Source organism: Ambystoma mexicanum, chromosome 5q, assembly GCF_040938575.1.
Source record: "Ambystoma mexicanum isolate Mex_15411 chromosome 5q, UKY_AmexF1_1, whole genome shotgun sequence".
Classification (NCBI taxonomy): domain Eukaryota; kingdom Metazoa; phylum Chordata; class Amphibia; order Caudata; family Ambystomatidae; genus Ambystoma; species Ambystoma mexicanum.
This window is the reverse complement of record NC_090933.1, coordinates 1306347224-1306369111: the sequence shown is the minus strand read 5'-3', so window position 1 is coordinate 1306369111 and position 21888 is coordinate 1306347224. Positions and strand designations below refer to the sequence as shown.

The following is a 21888-nucleotide window of genomic DNA, read 5'->3' as shown; positions in this document are numbered from 1 at the left end:
GCTTACTGCATCACTACTTCCCTTCCCTTTCAGGTGTATAAGTTATAGTATGCACGTCTACAAACCAAAGGTGACTTTACATATGTTTGATAATTGATTGTTGTCTGATAATGCTACTTCCTGGTTTCATTTTTCTAGTGTGTTTGGCCCTATAATAGAGTATTTTTGTATTTACCCATCTAATTGGAATTATTGTCTGCTTCACTGTGTGGACCCATTGTGGACCCCTGACCACACTCGCTCACTCCTGAGACTAAGTCTTGCTCACTCTCAATGCTTACCTGGATTGGGTTTGGCTGACCTGTCAGAGTTCCCCTGTTCAGATTTTAGATCACCATCTCAACACTGGGCATATGTGGTGACCATTGGCCATCTATGAATGGACAGACACTGGCTGTTTGAATGGTGGAGATCCTGACCAGTGGTGGGCTAGCTCCCAGCCTGAATCTTGGCTAAAAGTATGGCTCCTGCAACTGTTCATCAGATCACTACTGGAGCCAAGGCTTCAACGAAGGAGAGAAGCCAGCAGACAACCCGAGGACAGTCCCTGCAGCCGACCAGCCTAGACTCCAGTGTTGCCCCGGTAAAGCCCTGCTCCTCTGTCCTGATCTCAAGAAGGCCTTTGTTGGTCCCCTGGGAACAACAAGTCTCGACCCCTGCTCGAGGATCCGTACTTGCTCAGCCTTCGGAAGTGTCCCTGGACCATCTGGTGGACTGACCAGCTCTCTCCTGGGCTATCTTGTTGTGGCCGTCACCATTCTGAGAAGAGCATTAAAACTTTGCAGTTCTTCAGCATGCACCACAAATCTCCTGCTCCCTTCCTTTCAGCCGCCTCACTCCAAGGCACGCTGTGTTGGGCCTACCCTGCGTTGACCACTAGATGATCGCCGTCTGACTGTGGTGACGTTTTTACGATCTGGTCTACGTGTCCCTGATGTGTGCCGTGGCTGCTTGTCCCACTGACATTTTCACCCATCTTTGTTTGGGTCCTCAACTGTTAGCGGTCTGGAACAGATCCTGAAGCTCTGCGACCAACCAAAACTAAATCCATGAAACAAAGTACTCTTCTGTCTCGATCACCCTGGCAAAAGGAACAAAGACAGAAGAACAAGCCTGTAAAATAAAAGCTGCAACCTCTACAAGTGGCATCCAGAGAACTCTGAGCTGTGGGGTGTGGGGATAAATCAACATACCTGTTGCATGGTGTGTTAGCAACATTAATAGACACTAAAAATGTAGGGGGGATTCAAATACAGCTTAAGGTTGAGGGCATAATGGTAGCTTGCCGACCAGCCCCTTTTTTCGCCATATTTCCCATAGCATACCCAGAACCGAATGTTCCCTCACTGATCTAGGGACCCACAAACATTCTCAGCACTCGAGGGAATAACCTTGATTTCTCAGAGTACCAAATGCCAATAATAATGTAGCAGTTTCATGAGTGGCTCCATTGAGTGATTGTTTAGGCTTAGTGATCTAGACCATGACATCATCAGACACATATGCTGTATTCCCCTCCCCCAAATCTCCCACTTGAATACCCTTGATGTTATGGTTTTGTGGGATGCTCTGTTCCAATGGCTCTAGAACAAGGGCAAACAGAAGGGTAGAAAGGGGACACGCCAGTCTAGTGTCCTTTGCAATACTACTCAATGTGAAGAGACCACATGGACCCTAATCACTGCAGAGGGGAGAAAAGCTCTCCAAGCCATCTCATCCAGTGTCGTCCAAAACGGTAAGCGTTCAGGACATCAAAGAAAATGTTCAGCTGGCTCGGTCAAAAGCCTTTTCATGATCTAATGAAAGCAAGACAAGGTCAGCTGAAATATTCTTGGTGTATTGAATGCAATGTCTTCCTGATGCTATTCAACCGTTCAATGGCTTGTACGAACACCACTTAATGAAGCTGGGTAGTAGTCATGTCTAGAGGCCAACACTCAGCCCGGCGACTCCAGCAGCTCATCACCGCCATTACCACGGCTGCTAGACGAAACCTCAAAATTACTAAAACTCAGCCCCACTTCACCCACCAGTCAGCTAAAGCACTAATCACTACTCTTGAACTTTGTAAACTAGATTACTGCTTGAGCTTACACTTTGGCAATCCCATTTATTCTCTCACCAAACAAAGTTCTCAGTTCTGCTACTGAAACCGTAAGCAACCTACCATACTCCTCCCCTAAACTCCACGCACTGCCAACGTGTCGGCTGGCTCTCCAAGCAGTCACTTTCATTTCAAATTCCTACTTCCGGTCTTCCAATCCATCTATGGATCATTGACCTTGCCGACTGCATATCCCTGTACTCCCCAACTCGCATTCCAAGGTCATCCCCACTACTTAATCCCTCAAACTTTGCTCCCCCTACCTGGTCTTTGTATAGCTGGCACCCCTCCCCCTCCTTGCCTCCCTCCACTGGAATACAACTCCCCTCCCCCGATATAAAAGCAATCCCAGGCACTGATCAGTTTAAAAACAGCCTTAAGCTCCATCTATTAGCCACGGAGGGGCCTTCTCGAGCCTCCTGACCCTAGCCCCTGCCCCACTACCCTCACCTACCAGCTCTAGTGTAAATATGAGAGCTGGCATATTAATGTTCATCATTGATAAAGCCCACTCCGCACGCTCCCTCTTGCCCTCACTATCGACCGACCCAAATCACAGGCCCCGGCTTTTAGGAAAATGTATACATCATCTTGCCCTACCGCCGATAGCGCCGGATCATGAGTTTGGCAGTAATGTTAATCCCCATTCCCCATTGAGCCCATTTGGGAATGCCCCTTTCCCCATTGGGCTCAATGGGGAATTTTCGCGCTCTTACCACCGGTGGATTTCCTGATTTGGCGGACCCTTAAATCCGGCGGTAATAGCGCTACCGCCGGATTTAAGGGTTACCGCCAAAGTCGTGATCAGGCCCATTGTGTCTTATTTTGTATAACAGCTGAGGATGTTAAGATGAATTGGACTGTGCTATACACAAGGTGAACAATCCACAAATACTGAATGAAAATAGGGACTACCATAAAGTGAGCGGAGCGCTAGAAGCACACTGGTAAAAGCAATAACAATGACTGAAATGAACCTCTTACCTTGAAGTCTGTGTTGTTTACATGTTCGAAGACTAACGCCGGCGTCCTTGACTATTGAGTGACCCATTTGCAAGAAACAAGGAGAGAGGAGAAGTGGATTTAGTGCTGTGAACAAATAACAGGAGGATGGAATTCAATCCATCTGCAAAGACATGCTCCAGGATTGGCTGGCGTTTCCATGTCATGCAAGCAACAGCCTCCCACTTCTGCCACAAATGCATCTTCAACACACTCTGGCTTAATCACAATGGTTTTACAACAGAGAGAAATCCGCTATACCACCTTGAACTAGCTCACTCACCACTAGGCACTTGAGTCAAATAATTTTCTGATCCACATGCTATGATATGATATTTTATTTATATCGCGCTCGTACACAAGTGTTTCAGAGCGCGACCAGGCAAAGGGAGGGGAAACAAGGGAGCACAAAACAACGATCTTACTAGCCCCAGTGACCTTTAAGAACGCGCAAGTGCATGGAAGAGGGGAAAAGGGGGAAAGTGCATGGAAGGGGGAAGTGAAGTGGAAAGTGCGGGACAGAGGAGATAAAAGAATAAATAATAAGTAAAATAAATAAATAAATAAATGGTGATTGACAGTGGTAGTGCGCCCAGCACGTGGCAAGTGCTAGATATGTCAGATAGGGTATAATTGATAAGTACAGGAGATAGTGGGAGGGGGACTGTATGTGTACAGATACAGACCCCAGTGCAAAGGGTGGCCCGGAAACAGTGCAGGAGGGTGGCAGGGTGAGCAGTTACCTGGGACCGAATGAACGGAGGGTGGCCAGGTGCACGGTGCCGAGAGAGAAACAGGTCAGCAGGGGAGAAGAGGGGAAAAGGCAGAAGCGAAGAGGAAGGTCTTGAGATGTTTCCAGAACCGGAGATGGTTCTCATCAAGTTTCAGGATGGTCGGTAGGTTGTTCCAAAGGGAGGCCCCAGCAGAGGACAGTGATCTACCCCCAGCCCGTTTCTTTGAAAAACGAGAGACCCTGAGGGAATTAGAAGTAGAGGAGCGAAGGGCTCGAGAGGGGAGGTATTTTGGACCCAGGCCCCAGAAAGGGAATCTCAGTCAATAAGCACCCTCAATGCAATAGAAGATTTTTCCTTAAGATTTCCCTGTCCCTATGACATTACTTGATGAGTTCCAGGATAACACTACACTACGTTGCAGAGGGCTGGGTAGGTTTAACATTCACTTTCTTCTGCCATACCAAAATCCTCTCATTGCTTGATAAAAACCTTCTTAAGAGTCTTCCTGCCTTTATGTCGACTACACTCAGATCTTCCTCCTTGATAGGCAGGATTGTATGCAGTACCCTTTGGGTGCACTACAACAACCCTGACCGCCTGGCAATAGGAACCCAACCTTTGGAATACGTCTGTAATACACAGGTTGGTAGCATGTTGAGCAGCCAGGCTTATCTCAAGAGGGGTCAATGTGAGCTGTAGGGGAGTAACACAGAGATTCACAGTGACAAGTATTCAAATAAACACTTACACACAAGGTTTCCTGAATAAACAATTATTAATTTATAAGCCTTCTTCAGAAGGGAGTAATATAAAAGCAACACACAAATACACTCCAAAAGTACACACTCTTAGTTTCTAAATCAGTAAAGACCCTTTTGGGATGGCCGACAGTCAAAATCTACACCCTCAAGTGACTTCAATAGTTAGGGTGCTGGGGACATTAATAGAATACTCTTAGAACTTGGTCAAAGGAAAAGGTTATTAGAACAAACAAGAGACCACAAATATTCTTAAGCAGGCAAATACTTTTGGATCCCCTAAGCAGAGTTACTCAGTATAACAGGTTAAGCCAAAGTCAATGGGCAAAAGTCTTATATGAGCTGAAGCACTTCTGGTAGGTAAGTAAAAAAAGTCTTTGCACAATGTTTTAGAGGTCTTTGAAGAAATGAATAATCAATGTAGGGCCACAAGCTGTTTATGCTTGTGAGTAGTAGAAGATGCAAGCAACTCTACAGTAAGAGGGACGTTCTCTCAGACTTTACAGTACATTTGGATTGAAGAAAAAGTGCAGCAGATGACTCCTGTTCCTGTGCAGCTCTGCAGATCTCACTGTTCCTGGGCCTCAGTCATGGGGACAAGAGGGATGACTTCTGGGGACTCCTGCACTGCAATGGGACAGTCACCGCTCCCAACCTGCAATCTTCAAACAAGTGGCACTTCGGTGTTTCAGCTCCTCGCGACTACTGTAAATCGCAACACAGCGGTTTCTGGCTGTAGAGATGGACTTTCCTTGCGTCTGCGGTCCCGCACTCTGTTGAGGGGGCTTTAGGCTTGGTCAGTCCTGCTTCCTGGGAGTTCAGAGGATGTTCCTGGAGCTCTTGGCCTACTTAAAAGCAACACATACAATCTGGTGCTCCTATCTCTAGCATTTCAGTTTCCAGCAGCAACACTGTGGAAATGCAACCAGCTCCGAGAGAATGTCCAGGTGGCTTACTTTGGAGTTGACTGGTCCCACCAACTCAAAAAGGCAAAGTCGTCTTTGCAGGGGCTTCTCTGTCGATACAAATTTGGAGTTTCAGTACAGCAGCAGAGCTTCACCGGGCAAACCAACGGACCAACGGTCCAGGAGTTGCAACAGGCGTCCTCTTCAAGTTCTTCTACGGTTCCTTCATCCAGGTGTCGACTCTGGCTTCCAAGCCAAAAGCCTGGCCTTTTATTCAGGTTTCTCCCATTCATTCCAGCCACTCATGCAGCAGGGTAGCTGTCCTTGCTGGACAGTCATCCAGCCAATCACCACAGAGTGCATTTGGGTCTCCTACGAGACTAAGCACAGGGAGTTTCGGGCACACAGTTCCCGCCCCCACAAGACACCCAGGAGCCAAAAGTGGGCTTCACTCGGGAATCCCGCCAAAGGAAAAACGAACAAAGGGACCAAACCTGGTTTGGCGCACAGAGTAAATCTCAAGAAGGACCTTTCCACAAAGAAATGGCAAAAAAAAAGAAGACCGGGGCCATTTTGACAAAAATGGAACCCTTGCGTGCTTTACTGCAGCTGCGAACGCAGGCCGAAATAAATGCACACCACAGTAGTTAAAAGTAAACCACTGCCGCCAGCCACTCATCTAGGAAAGGGTAACATAGAAATGTTGCATGAAAAGCTAGACAAAGGGGATTCTAAGTAACCCCTCCAGCACCCTATCGTAGGATAGTGTGTGCTGGGCCTAGGAAGTTACAAATGTAAGTAAAGTCCATTTCACTTTACTGCTCTGGGAAACAGTAGTTTATCCCAGAGAAGGTATTTAAATTAAACCTTTGGGAAATCTGAAAGACTTCCCTGTGCCACTGCACTGAAGGTGCTGTGTGACACAATGTAAACGATGATGCCTATGGAGTTTGTCAGACTCAACAACCAAAAGAAACAGAGTTCAAAAATCACATTAAAATACATGAGAGAGTGGGACAAAAGGGTCTCATTCTCTCCAGGTTAGAAAATCAAGTCCTCAAAATCCAGCAAAGTTTCTGGGGGTCTCTAAGGTGGAGGGAATTAGCACATTTCTGAGAATTCTCCCCAACACTCCTCACATGCCACTCGTTCCTGGGGACACCCGTTCATCTTCCACTCCATTACTCGGTCCTTAATCCTCCCTTGCCTCTAGTGTTTTCTTTCCCTCCCTCCCTCCCTGTTCTGACCACTTATGTTTAAGTTTATTGAATTTATATAGCGCTTTAAGCCAAAGCGTTTTATAATATAACAACAGGTACAAAAGTGAGAGAAGCATATTTACAAACATGAACAGGTCATTAGAACAATAAGTAGAACTATTTACAAGAGGGGGTGGGGATAGGGTAGAGGAGGGGGTAGGTGAAGGGAGTTACGGTGTAGGATTTGAGGTGGGGGGACGGAGAGGGGAGGGGAAGGGAAGGGGGAGTTATCTGGTGTCCTCATTTCCTTTAAGTAGTATTTGTTACTAATTTAAGGTCAGAGGGGAAGGAGAGAGGACGGGGCAAAGGAGGAGGGGCAAGGGTAGGAGAGATGGGGTAGGGAAGGGAAGTCAGGGGGGAGTGTAGAAGATGAGCTTTCAGGGAGTGGCGGAAGGATGAGTAGGTAGGGGTGGAGTGGATGGAGAGCGGGAGGGAGTTCCAGTGTAGGGGGGCCAATAGTTGGAAGGAGCGGAAGTGTGAGGAGGCACATGTGGCTGGGGATACAGTGAGGAGGTAGAGGTTTGCTGAGCGGAGAGAGCAGGAGGGGGAGTAAAATGAGAGGAGGGAGGAAAGGTTAGGGGGCGCCAGGTCATGGAGAGATTTGTAGACAAGACAGCGGAATTGAAATTTCAGTTGTGAGAGAAAGTAAAGCCAGTCAAGTTGAGAGAAAGAGGAAGAAATAGAGAGTCTCGAGGGCCGAGGAGGCATAGAGTACAGATTGAGTGGTAGATGGATTTTAGGGGAGTTAAGCGAGAGACAGGGCGTCCAAAGAGGAGAGAGGAGCAGTCGAAGAGATGGGAGAAAATGAGGGACGAGATTAGGAGATTGGAAGCATGGAATGCGAGAGGTGCGGCTCTTGCGGATGTTATAGAGGTAGTACCGACAGGTTAGAGAGATGTGGTTGGAGAAGGAGAGAGAGGAGTCGAGGTGGAGGCCAAGATTGCGGGCATGGGAAGATATGAGGAGGTTGGAAGGTGGAAAGTGGATGAAGGGAGGGGGAGAAGGGGAGGGTATTAGGAGGGAAGAAAAGCACCTCAGTGTTGAGGGAAAGAAAGTGGGATGACATCCAATCTTTTATGGCCGTGAGGCAGGAAGAAAGTGAGGTGGAGGTCAGATGTGAAGGAAGAGAAGGAAAGAAAGAGTTGGGTGTCATCAGCATAAAAGTGGTGGGAAATGCCGAAAGAAGAAATGACTGGGGAGAGAAGGGAGGTATAGAGAGAAAAGAAAGGGTCCCAGCACGGAACCCCGAGGGACGCCATAGTTCAGGGGGAGGCTGGAGGAGGAGCAGCCGCCCCAGGAGACAGTGAAGGATCGATTGGAGAGGTAAGAGGTGAGCCAGGAGAGAACAGTCTTTGAAGCCGAAGGAGGACAGAGTGCTAAGAAGTAAGGGGTGATCTACGGTATCAAAAGCTGCAGAAAGATCAAGCAGCATGAGGATTGAAGATTGCTTAGCATAGCGAGCAGTGAGGAGAGAGTTGAGGACATAGGTGAGGGCTGTCTCAGTGGAGTGTTTAGGGTGGAAACCAGATTGAGAGGCGGGGAGGAGGAAGTGGGATGAGACAAAAGCAGAAAGTTGAGAGTAGCAAGGCGCTCGAGGAGCTTAGAAATAAAGGGGAGAAGGGAGATTGGGTGGAAGTTGGAGGCAAGAAGAGGGTTAGCAGAAGGTTTCTTCAGGATAGGGATTATGGTAGCATGTTTGAAAGCTGAAGGAAAGGTGGCGGAGGAGAGACAGATGTTGAAGAAGGTGGTTAGGTAGAGAATAAGGAGGGGGTACATTTTGGGGATGAGGGGGGTGGGGATGGGGTCAGAGGGGGCAGCAGTAGGATGAGTTTTGGACAGGAGGTGGGAGACACATGCAGGGGTGATAGGAGAAAAGGTGGACAAGTTGGCAGAGCTGGGAGAGGGGGAGAAGGAAGAAGAGGAGAGGATGTTCTGGCGAAGAGAGAGGATTTTGGATGAGAAGTTGGCAAAGTCAGAGGGAGAGAGGGAAAGTTCATGGAAGGGTCAGAAGTGGGAGGGGAGAGAAGCCGAGAGAGGGCCTGGAAGATACGGCGAGGATGAGAGGCTTGTGAGTGGAGGAGGCTAGAGTAATAGGAGTGTTTGGCAGCTGAGAGGCAAGAGTCGTAGAGAGAGTGATATGGGAAACAAGAGGATTGATTAGTCCGAGAAGGGGATTTGCCTTTTCACCTTCTCCATAAATGGTACTTTTCCGATTTGTCAGCCCTTCTCTCCCATCATACTTTCCTTCATTCCCCTTTACTTCTCGCAACAGCCAGAACTTCTCTTTTCAATTCACCTCCATCTGCGTCTGGCAATCCCACTATTTGGCCAGCCCCACAGTGACTAATGTGATGTTCATGACAACCAAAAGAATATGCCAAGAAATGTCTCTGAAATTCACTATATGTACATTTTGGATATCCTAAATAACTTCCTAAGCTTTACCATCCGGTGGGAGGACAAGCCAAGGCTGACTTGATTTTGGGTGCTCACATTCATGTGGATGTGTGGTCAGGGAATGCCTGGGATGCACAGGTAATGCGGCCATGTACCGATTACCTTTATGCAGGACAGGAATACATTTATCCCAATGGGTCATGTGTGTATCGCAGTCCTGTCCCTAGAGGAGTCTGGGCATGTTACTGTGATTTGGGCAGGCAAACCTTTTGGAGAAGGCAGGCAAACCTATTAGAGAGGGTAGGCACATGGCCAGAAATGCTTGCTGTGGCACAAGAGCACTCGGAGAAATGCTGATAATTTTGTAATAATACGCACATCAGAACTTAACCTCCACCCCAAAGGCGGACTAAACGTCCACCTTGGACTGTGGCGGGTTTTGCAGCAGAGGATAGTGTTAAACCGATCATACACAAGGGTAATAAGAATTGGTTCCTAGATAGTAAACCCGTTAGGTGCTGTGGGGTAAAGGGATCTCTTTCACCCAGTGCAGAGATCCAACTCGGTTAAAGGGCCCATTAAAGGGCTTAAAAATAAAATATCTAAGTCCCTGGCTTCCAATGGCAGTTACTTAACAACAACCTACAACCAATCTAAAGCCATGGATTAGAAATAGAAGGGGCAGCACAGGTCTGTATGCACTATGCCAAGCTTCAGTATCACAAACTCAGTGTCACCACTACATGGATAGTTGAAAGGCCATCAGACAAAAGTACATCATGCTATCTCAACGTTGTAATAATAAAAAGAAAAACATGCTTGAAAAATGGGTAGAACTGGCTTATTTTTAAAATCCCAAAATATTAAAAGTCAAGAGTAGAGTTTGGAAAAATTGGCAAAGGACATTGTAAGCCCAAAGGCAGATCTAGTGTTTCATGGTGAAGACATCTGAAAGAGGTTTGCTTCTTCACATCAAAGCAGTTCAGCCTTGTGGTGCACTTCTACCACCAAAATATTTAAACAAGCATAAAAATTCGAATTTGGAAAAAAGTGGGGAAGTGCCAATTTTCCAGCTAGAGGCAGATTTGCTCTGCTATTGCAAACGTATTAAGTGAGCTGTTTACTTCCTCTTGCCCCGGCAGCCCAGCCTTGCGATTCAGCTAGGCATTCCACTGCTACCCCTTTTGGCTCATCAGGAGCGTAACCTCCATCTGCATTCCTCAGTGGTCGGATCCCTGACTCTCTGGTCCAGTTTATGTACATAGTCTGAAGCCAATTCGATCTAAACCACTGCTATTCCCATGTCAGCTAATCCCAACATGTGGGTTTCAGTGTCATACGGGCTTGTTTTGCTCCTGGATGCAAACGTCCATCGTGTTTAATCTGTATCCTCCCCTGATCTCCTCTCTGGGCCGGGACATGTTTTTAAAAGACTTTGCATGGATTTGTAAAAAGATCTACTCTTACAAGGCAACCAAAGGCCAATCTAACAGTGTCCTCCAACAATAAAATCTCATACAGCCCACAAGGAAGTAAACAGAAACAAATTGCTACGCAAGTTTAACATGAAGACGCAAATGTTAATGTCCAGGTGGCATGTAGCAGGCTATTTGCCTCGAAACACTGGTCTATGGGCGTGTTACAAATGGACAATAAATAAATAAAATAGGATAACTTTATCTTTCTGAAAATTGATTTCACCTAAATGACATTGCAAAATATGGAAAACTTTTTTGGTTTTGCTTGCACTTTTCTTTGCTCCAGTAATTCCTGTCTTCACATATATGGCTTCACAATGGATCATTGTGGACGCAAGTCCGTCTGTGTATACGTTTTTTTTTATTATATGATAATTTTAGGCCATTTTGGATGACAGGTGTTTCGGCATTACACTTTGCCTTTCTCAAATCCGGGTATTTCTGTGAAAATAAATAATAAAATAATAATAATAGAAAAATAATAAATAAAAAGTCATAACATAGATATTTGCTAATTTTTTCCCTTGTTCAAAAGTGTGAAAAAGTGAATACATGCCTCCCAGGAATTCTTAAAAGTAACCTTATACCAATTTGTGCAGCATAATCCTACAGAGAAAGCATGCGTTAGGATGGGGTCCATGTAGTCATCCTGGCTGTAAAATGCCCCTTCATACTGTTGCAGTAACCCGTGAGATTATTTGGTGATGAGAAGGTGAAAGGTAAATTGACATACACATACATTTCTTTTTGGCAATTTCAGCCCCATGTGTCATTCTAATGTCTCTATCTTTTTGTCCATATACAGAAATATAAGGGAAGCCTGGTACCATGTCTATGGTCCTCCAGGCGATTATACAGTGAAAAAGGAGAGGGGTGGACCAACTAGACCAAAGATGACAGATTACTATGTCTTAACTCATAATAACATCATATTTATTGTACAAATATACAAAACACAAAAAAACAGCTGCATAGAAATTAATAAGTTAGGCTCAGTGTACAAAAAACATCCCTCCAAAATCTATTCATTCATAACTCACACAGGCAATCATCATACTTGCATATGTTGGGACAATAAGGTAACGTGTTATTAACATCACCAATATAAATCAAACAAATGTCACTTTAACACTCTAATATTCTATGATGTGAACCTCTGCGCATATTCAGGGGTAAGGAAACCTATCGTAGACATATGTTTCAGTTGAGTTCTCAAACACGGGTAAGGTCCCCTTGCCCGATTATTTTGTTCAACCTTCCTCAGGATGGAGTGCAATCGCCAGTTTCGCGTTGCCTCTTTATAGCAATACAAGGTAGTGGGTGTGTAAGAAGAGAGCCTCAATTCTAGGGAACAGAAGATAAAGAGGACTACATTAGTCTCATAAACACCCATATTGTCTTCTTTGCCTGCGCATAACCTCTTAATGATATAAATTACAACTGTATTGATCAGCTGCATTGGGCCGACTCACCACCTCTGGGCTACCAGGCGCCGGTGGATCGGTAATTGGAGTAAATCCTGGCGTGTGCGCTCCAATAATGGGGCTCCACGTCACTTTAATGTCTCTCCTGCAGTATGGGGACAAGAACCTAAGTTAGGGGCCCTGTGCTTTCAACGTTTAGTTTTTAAGTTTTTAGTAAGCCAAGGCACCTGATACTCACTATTGGCTTGTGTGTTTCTATGTGGACTCATGTCCAGCTCTGCGTAGTATATGGCAGAGTATGTGGTGTGTGCCAGGTCAAAAATGGAAAATATCCATGTGTTTTTAATTCGTAATCAATCCGCCTGCAGAGGAAGACACAAATCATAGAGAAGAAGGCTGTCATCTTTTTTGTAGCGTGACATAAATTAAACTTAATAATGACTAGATAGAAATATTAGCTTACTCCGAATAGCCGCTAACTGGCTCGATGGTCGCTGCTAGAATGAATAGATTGTGGAGGGATGCTTTTTGTACACTGAGCCTACCTTATTAATTTCTATGCAACAGTTTTTCTTTTTTGTATTTGTACAATAAATATGATGTTATTATGAGTTAAGAAATAGCAATCTGTCATCTTTGGTCTAGTTGGTCCACTCCTCTATCTTCTTGTCTCCTACTTCATCCTGGTAAGAATTTAAAGTTTGCTCCCACTCATTCACTTTCACAGAAAAAATCCTAACTTTTTTCATCGTGTATTATTTTTTAATTGCATGTGCGTGAAACATTTAGTTGCAATTAATTGGCTTTATTACCCTAAAGTATCACGGCCCTGATTAGTCCCAGTTTAGGGTGGGCTTGTGAGGACCCTAGGGCTTACATGAAAACAGTTTTGAATAAAAGTATGTTAATGTTAATATAATAGTAAATATCTGATGTTTTTCAGAGGCCTTATGTATTTTAATGCATTGGTATTTTAAACTTACTATTGGCCACGTTTGTCAATGCGCTGTCGCATATTTTGCTTGCATTTTCTGGTCGTTAAAGTTCAAATTCAAAATTCTTGGTTTGCACCTCATTTTACTTATAATGTTTCTCTAATTTAAAACTTGGAAAAAGTATTCAGTTGGCATTTTTTGTGTTACTGATTTTTGGAATGTGTCTAATTTAAGCATGTGAATTCCTTGATTCTAGATGGTTTTGGGTTTCCCAATTTGTACCACTAAGCATTCTGGTAGTGGTAGTTCTTCTCTACCGTTACATATTCATATATTAATAAATTAAAACCTAGATTACCATTCTCAATGTTAACACGAGTGGATTTCGTGATTAAAGGTAAGTTGCAGAATTTAACCACTAGCATTCTGGTAATTGTGGTTTTTATCTAACCTTTTAATTTTATTTAAAAAAGATGTAGTTTTTCATCGTCTGTGATTAACCCTTGGAAATGCCAGCCTTCTATCAGGTGTTTCAAATCTTGTACAATCAGTTTTTTTGGGTTAGACAGTATTTTCTCATAGCAATTAGGGGTGGCTAAATGAATATTTGCCATTTCAATATTGTCAGATCTGTTGAGTACGATGATGTCCCCCCCCTTTGTCTGCTTCTCTGATAACTAGGTCTTTATTTTTCTTTAGGTTTTGGAGTGCTGTTCTCTCTTGTGGTGTGAGGTTATAAATGTGGCTTCTGTTTAGTTTATTTTTGTCCGTTAGTTGATTCAAATCATGAGTCACTGCCTTATAGAATGCATCCAGCAGATTGTCCGGTGATAGTTGTGGTAGAAATCTTGATTTTGGTTTCAATTCTTTTGATGTGATGCTGACTGGGTGTATTTGTAATTCCTGTATGGTCTGATGTATCGGGTACTCTTCATATGCTTGTATTGTTCTCAGTAGATGTATGTTTCCTAATTCCTCAATGATGATGTCACTGACAGTGACCGGCTTGGTTGTGCTTTTGTGTTTCTCAACTTGGGTAGCAAAGAATTTTTTCAATTTTAATTTTTTAACAAATTTGAAGAGATCTATATGTACCTCAATTGGTTCAAACATTGTTGTAGGAGCAAAAGACAGGCCTCTGTTGAGCAAACCGATTTATTCCTTTGTTAGAGTTTAGTCTGATAGGTTCATTACTAGGTTATTTATTTTGATTTTTTTCGCTGCTTCTCGTGCTCCTGCTCTTGTCAAGTGTCAGTATTCGGCTAGAGCGTCTGGATTTCCTGAGTCTTCCTGACCCCGTCCTTCCTCTGCTCCGACTGTAGGTTGAATACTTTTTCCAAGTTTTAAATTGGAGAAACATAAGTAAAACAAGGTGCAAGCCAAGAATTTTGAATTTGAACTTTAACAGAATGCCCGACGTACCACCAATTGAAAATGCGAACAAAATATGAAGCAGCACAGTGACAAACGTGGCCAATAGCACGTTTAAAATACCAATGCATTAAAATACATAAGGCCTCTGAAAAATATCAGATATTTACTATTGTATTAACACTAACAACATACTTTTATTGAAAATTAATTTGGGTTCAAACACCCTATAGCAATATGTACAGGACTAATTTAGCCCAAATTATGGCCGCCATCTGAAATCCGATGGAAATGAAGGTAGGGCTACTGTTTCTCACAGGCAGTGCCACATCTAGTCCTTTTTCTATCATCCAAGCCGTGTTCTAACTGACTCGACGCTTGGAGCACAAATTGGACTGTTTTCAGGTAAGCCCTAGGGTCATCTCACAAGCCCATCCTAAACTGGGACCAATCAGTGCAAGTGCCGCTCATTTGAGAACATGTTTTTAAATGAGTTTTTGTCAGCATGCTTTTTAGAACCTTAACACGACGCAACTAAGACGAGAGTTATTAAAGTGTCATGAATATTATTATGCGGATATCTGATAGTCAAACCCATTTTTAGAGGGACTGAAGTTGTATTAAGATTATTTACTCTGAAATTCGAAAAAAAACAAAGGAGGAACTTGCAAATGAATGAACCCGCACTGCACTGCATAAAACCAGGAATAAAGCATCAAACTAGGGTCATCCTAAATTTGTTTACCTTTCCTATCAGATGAGATTTGACACAATAACTACCTTGGACTGCAATGAAGAAGAATATCGGGACCGCGATACTTTAGGGTAAGAAAGCCAATTAATTGCAACTAAATGTTTCACTCACATGCAATTAAAAAATAACACACAATGAAAACAGTTAGGATTTTTTTCTGTGAAGGTGAATGAGTGGGAGAAAACTTTAGGTAAATACTTACCAGGATGAAGTAGGAGACAAGAAGATGGAGACATTAGAACGACAAATGGGGCTGAAATTGCCAAAAAGAAATGTATGTGTATGTCAATTTACCTTTCACGTTCTCATCGCCAAATAATCTCACGGCTTACTGCAACAGTATGAAGGGGCATTTTACAGCCAGGATGAATACATGGACCCCATCCTAACGCATGCTTTCTCTGTAGGATTATGCTGCACAAATTGGTATAAGGTTACATTTAAGAAGTCCTGGGAGGCACAGGAATTTCTGTATGTTTTTTACCTTATGTATTCACTTTTTCACACGGGAAAAAATCTGCAAATTGCAAGTTGTTATGACTTCTATTTTGTATTATTATTATTTTCTGTCACAGAAGTGCCCGGACTTGAGAAAGGCAAAGTGCAATACTGAAACACCTGTCATCCAAAAGGGCCTAAAACGATCCAATAATAATAAAAGAAACGTATACACAGACGGACCTGAATTCTCTCATTTATCCATTGGGAATAGCACAAGCCATATATGTGAAGAAAGGAATTACTGGCGCAAAGAAAAGTGCAAGCAAAACCAAAAAAGTGTTATATCTTTACTAACGGAGTGGAGGAGCTCATGGTCTGCGTGTTTGAGCAAAATTATCGGTCGCGAGAGTACAATCCTAACAATCACCCAAAAATACCTCAAATTGAACCACTGCAAAATATAGTTTACACGTACATTGTCCAAATAATAATTTACAAAAAGGCCCAAAAAGCTGAATTATATTACCAAATGATTTATAAAATGATTCTTTTAATTTAGCAAGAACTACCACGCAACCAAAAACCTACCAGGCACATACAAATCGAGCATACTCACGCTGTGAAAATGACAGCTGTGTGTGAAATTGAGAAACAATCCAGCACTATACAGAAATAGCTTGTGTCTAGTTGGTGACAACCAGGCCTAGTTTCATTTTTATTCTGTGAACATTCTGGTTTAACAAAAAGGTCAAATGCAGATAGTACAGTTAAGCGCTCATTTTCTGATGGCGATTAGCAGCAGAGTATTGTGAAAAAAGATTCCATATTAAAATTAACCCATGCGTCAATACTAAGGTTTTTATGTCTATCTTTTGTCGAAGACCAGTATTTGAACAAATGTTTGTGCTTAAATAGCATGCCTTGGTTTGTAACCAACATAGGTGTACATGCGATTTTCCAAAACCTTGGCACTATGCAAAAGGAACACTTCCATACCACTACATGGATGCTGAAAGTGGTGGGGATGGGCTGCAGTCCACAGGAATCCTGCACGGTCCTCACATTCATTAAGCGCATTTGCAGCAAATGATTGAAGTGAGTTGCAAAGTAGGCCTTCATAAACTGAAGATATAAGTGCATGTAGGGAGCTACTAGTGTTGAACAGGATGTGACGGGACTAGAAAAATATAACTATTCATGTCATTTCAGTTATTCAGTAAAACCATGCACCATTTATAGATCTAGCATTTTCAGATTAAGTCGGTCAATATACTTTAATTCGACATAAAACCTTCAAGTCAACACATACAATAAAAACAAAAGAATAAAAAAATATTATACAATTGTTAAAACTGATAACATGAGATTTTCAATACTCGTGGTTAAAAGTTAACAACACAAAGTTTCTCCAGTCTCAATCGTTAAGCACCTCTCAACTCTAAGAAGTGGCCCATTTGATATTAAAGTGATCTAGAGAAAGGTCTGCCAGATATGAAGAATGAGGATTGTGCAATAAAAGTATGTGTTGAATGGGGGTGCAATCCCTATTTTTATGCTTGCAGTTCAGAGATCATGTCAAATGTGTACATTGATAAGTGTTTATACTCCTAAAAAAGGATTGGAAGGTTTATCAGGAAGACTAACAAAATTTATTTGAATACAAAAGTATGATTAAAATCTAACAACAAAAGGGTGTCAAGCATGTGTGTTGGAGTTTCCACGTGGCTGCAGCAAGAATATGGGGGGCCAGGTTGACCTAAGATATTGCTTCTGGTCATTCCAAGGTTTAAGAACATGTGATCTGCAGATTAGCCATTCACCCAGGCACTCCTCTTGTGTTCTTTACCGTCCAATCATTGCCACCCTGCCACCCTTCTTCCCTTTACACTTTCATTCGTGGCTGCTACCATCTTCATTTTCTCATGCCACTTTCTCTCCAGTCTCTGCCGAGCATCACAGACTCACCACAGGGTCCTTTACAATGTCGAGCAGGGAGATGATATTCGGGCCCCCACGCATGTTCTCAAGGATTTTGATTTCCCGCTTAATTTTCTTCTTTTTCACAGGCTGCAGGGCATGCAAGGGAAACATACATGCATTTGAGAAATATACACAGTCATTAAGCAATATTTTTTCAGAATACATTGAACTGCAAACGTTTTCTCATGGAGGACAGAATCAGAAGAGGCAGCTGTGGGTAGCATGCCAGGAGACACTGTGGCCCCCACAAAGTGACTGCCCAGATAGGAGCAGCTCACGGGGCAGCTCCTAGGGCTTCATGTCCAGCTTTCCTCGCTGCAGTTTCTATGTCTGCGTCACCTCTAGAACATGTGTTCAACCAAGGGCCCCATATCTTCATGCGATTTACATGTAGCAGCTACAGCGATGCTACAAGGAAGGCCACACTGTCTTACTGGAGTGCAATATCACAGCTCAAATCTACTAAAAGTGACTAATGCTTATTTTCTTGGTTAATTGTATTGCAAGTATTTACATTGCTTGCAATACAGCGGATCCAGCGGATTTAGGGTGTTGAGCAGATTTAGGGTGTTGAGCCGATGTAGGGTGCGGAGCCGGTGTAGAATGCGGAGCGGGTGTAGAATGAGAGGGCTCGATCGCAAGCACCTAAGATAAACCACCATATCACATCTACACGCTTAACTCTTTTCTTTACACCACCACTCAACTAGAACACAGCGATACTATGACACCATTCGGTATAGCTGTTCTCATACCATCATTTTGCCTCATACTCCCCATCACCCTAACTAAACACTGCTGGTTACACACCCTCCAACCTAGGCGTTCTCCTCAGGCGTAACGCAGCAAGAATTGGTCTGCATAACAACCTGCCAGAACGAACACATTCTCTTGATCTCTCAACCACCACACCTACTGCTAAGAAGCAGCTATCACACGAATGCCATACCAGCTGCACACATATCCGATGCTCACACGCACCTTTTGACTCCCTCTATTTCTCTCTACTGACTTGAACTTGGGTTCCCGAGGGCGTTCAACCTACCAGCGCCTTGAGACCATACCAATGGTACATGAGACACTATATAAATGCAAAGTAACATAGCATAACACCTGGTACCCAACGACAGCTGAGCGTGGTACACAGCACAAGGTAAGGAGTTAATACGAGAGCTGTCCATGCTTGCTTGGAAACAAAAATAAAGTGGTTCAAGTAGATGGCTACGAGGAGGTGATTTGCAAGTCCAGCATGCAGGTAGTTGAATAAGGGATGAGCAGAGGCTTCAATTTGTTTCCTGAATATTTGTAGCGATAACGAGTTCTAGGTGGAATGACTGGATGATGTAGGTGGGTAGCCTGCAAAGGCCTAGTTCTTAGTAGCGGTTTTGGAACTCTAGACAAATTGCACTGTAGGCAGTGGGAGGTGCCCTTAGCTAGTCGGTTTGGCTAGGAGGATAGTCTACATTAAAAGAGGCCTCATCTAAGGTGTTTAAGGAGATTCAATGTCCAAGCCCAGCAAATAATAACCTTGCAACAAAATGCTCTCAGCCACCATCTGATATCCACGAATATCTGCAGTCTATTCAGACCGATGGGATCATTGCACCGCCAGCCGGATTGTGGATTCTATGAAGCAGGAGGGTCTTGTGTTCTCACTCAGACAAGGACATATGTAAAACGTCTCACTATTCCTTAGAACAATATTAACCCCGAGAAACAAACCCAAAGAATTGTACAAAGGAGACACATGCAGTTAGAGGGTTAAGAAAAGAATTACATTTTTTTTTTCCCGACACTCACCTTAAGAATTTTCACAACTACTTTCTCATTGTTGGTGATGTTAATGGCTTCAAAGACTTCACTGTACTTGCCACGTCCTAATTTTCTGACGAGTTGATAATCATCTTGATTGCTGTGGGTCAGAGTAAGGTCAACAGAATAAAAGCAGGCATTCCATACCACAAGCATTAGAAAAATGAATCCCCTCCCACAGTTAGGACAATCAGTGTGATCGGTTACATAGTTGGTGTAAGGAGATCAGGTTCACAAAGCTACATCTTATCCCAAATATAAACATTTGCCAAACTGGTCAGCAATAATCTGGATGCAAGAAACAGCACACACCACTTTGGAGCAGTCACTGAGCGGAGACACATTACCAAAATGCCTCACTATGACCCTACGGAAAATGTTGTTTTGCCCAATTCTTATCCATTGATTGGCCTAAATTATGTTTTACTGCCCGATACACAATATCCTGTTTCTAATGTGCTCCTCCTGGAGATTGTGCCTTTTGATTTATCACCCGTCCCCAAAGTCTCATATTTACAAAATAATTATGTTGCCTGTATTAAGCCGCTTGGAAGTCACCACGCCCCTTGCCAAGCCTGTGAGCTATGACCCACCGCACGCCCCCTCCTCTCTATCCATTCTGCCTGTATCTACCCATCTCCTTGCACCCCTACACTATTTCTACCTGCCTTATTCTATCAGACCACAAATGGACTGCATTAGAAGCCTTTCCTACTGCCTAACCACCCCACTATGGCTGTAGGAAAGACCCGCCTCTCGCAACATCCCATCTCTAGGTACATTCACCTCTATCATGCCGCTTGCTCCCGACTCACTCCCAGAGCCGGACTTACTCCCAAGCCTCCCTGGACAACAAATCGCCTATACTAGGTGTATCCCACTTACATAGACTGCACTCCAGAACGCTCACTAGCTCCTACCACCCCCTCCTAGCAGTAGCTAGACAAGCTCGCTTGGCTCCCGTACGCACACCCGCCTCCCCCACCCCTGACCTAACACCACAGCCTGCCCCCATCTACACCAGCTCACGACCCCCCCCAAACACACCGATTTCCTTAAATGTGCTCATAAGCACCAGATCCATAGGCGTCAACGTCATCGAAATCTGTGACCTCATCCTAGCCACTACTGCATCATGGCTACATAACGCCTCTGGCCCTCCATCACTGGCCATTCCACCCGATTATATCATCCTGTTAGGCAAGATTGTATGCAGTACCCTTTGGGTGCACTCCAATAACCTTGACCTCCTGGCAATAGGGACCCAACCTTTGGTATAAATCTTAACTACACAGGTTGTTAGTGTGGTCGAGCAGTCAGGCTTATCTCAAGAGGGGTCAATGTGAGCAGTAAGGTTGTGACACAGAGATTCAAAATACAGTTATCCAAATAAACATGTATATGCAAGGTTTCTTGATAAAACAATTATTAATTTATTTCACAGTCCGTTATACAAGCCTTCTTCAGAAAGGGAGCAAAACATATAACACTTAAATATACTTCAAAACACACTCTTAGTTTCTCTAATTCAGATGATACCCCATTGGGGATGGCACACAGACACTTCCTACACCCTCAGGTGACTTATATAGCTAGGACACTGTGGACATTGATTTATCACTGCTACATTTAGAGCAATACTGAATTTGGTGAGAAAGATGGAGTAGAGGAATAAAACAAAAGGTTAACAAATAATTCATAAACTGGTAAGCACTTTTAAAGACCTTCCAACGTAGAGTAAATTAACCCTTTCCTGGGGGAAAGGCCAAAGCACAAAGTCAGAGGCAAAGAGGAGTCTCTAAGGTAGCCAGGACAGCCAATGTTGCGACAGCCAATGTTAACTGCACAATGTCAAGGGGAGCCGGAGATCTTCTTTTGCAGGTAGGTAAAAAGTCTTTCACAATGTTTGTAGAAAGGTTTGCAGAAAATAGAACACTAGAAGGGCCACAAGCTGAGAGGCTTGCGAGGGGCAAAGCTTTAGCAACTCTGCAAGGTAACCAAAACAGGTCTCAATTTAGAGCAAGTAAGGCTACACAACAAGAGGTAAGTTCCCTTAGACTGTACAGTACCTCTTATTAGAAGAAATGGTTCCAGCTGGCTTCTGTTCCTGTGCAGGTCTGCAGATCCTGTTGTTCCTGAGCCTCAGTCGTGGGGACAAGAGGCAAGACATCTGGGGACTCCTGCTCTGCAATGGGAAGGTCAGAGGCAGCAATGGGCAAACTTCAATTCAGCGGTTCTTCAGTGTTTCAGCTCCTCGCGTCTGACAGCAAATAGCAACAATGCGGTTCTCGGATACCACTTCAGACTTTCCTTGCTCCTGGGGTCCAGCACTCTGTTGAGGTGGCTCAGGCTTGGTCAGTCCTGCAACAGTGAAGTCCGGAGGATCGTCCTAGCACTCAGGTCAGACTTCAAAGCAACGCAGATAATCTGGTGTTCTCTCCCTGGCTCTTCGGTTCCAGCAGCAGCAGTGCAACCAGCTTCGAGAGGATGTCCAGGCAGGCTTACTTTGGAGTTGATTGGTCCCACCAACTCAA

At 43.9% G+C, this 21888-nt stretch overlaps 1 protein-coding gene across 1 annotated transcript in view; it reads right to left on the bottom strand.

The window, feature by feature from the left end:
* LOC138498061 (casein kinase II subunit alpha-like) overlaps nt 1-21888 on the bottom strand; it is a 563172-nt gene that overhangs the window by 436341 nt on the left and 104943 nt on the right. Inside the window, exons 3-5 of the mRNA XM_069621907.1 lie at nt 19343-19454; nt 17528-17629; nt 3089-3139 (exon numbers count right to left, since the gene is read on the bottom strand). Of these exons, the coding sequence (XP_069478008.1) occupies nt 3089-3139; nt 17528-17629; nt 19343-19454 (265 nt within the window). The remainder of the gene's footprint in view (nt 1-3088; nt 3140-17527; nt 17630-19342; nt 19455-21888) is intronic.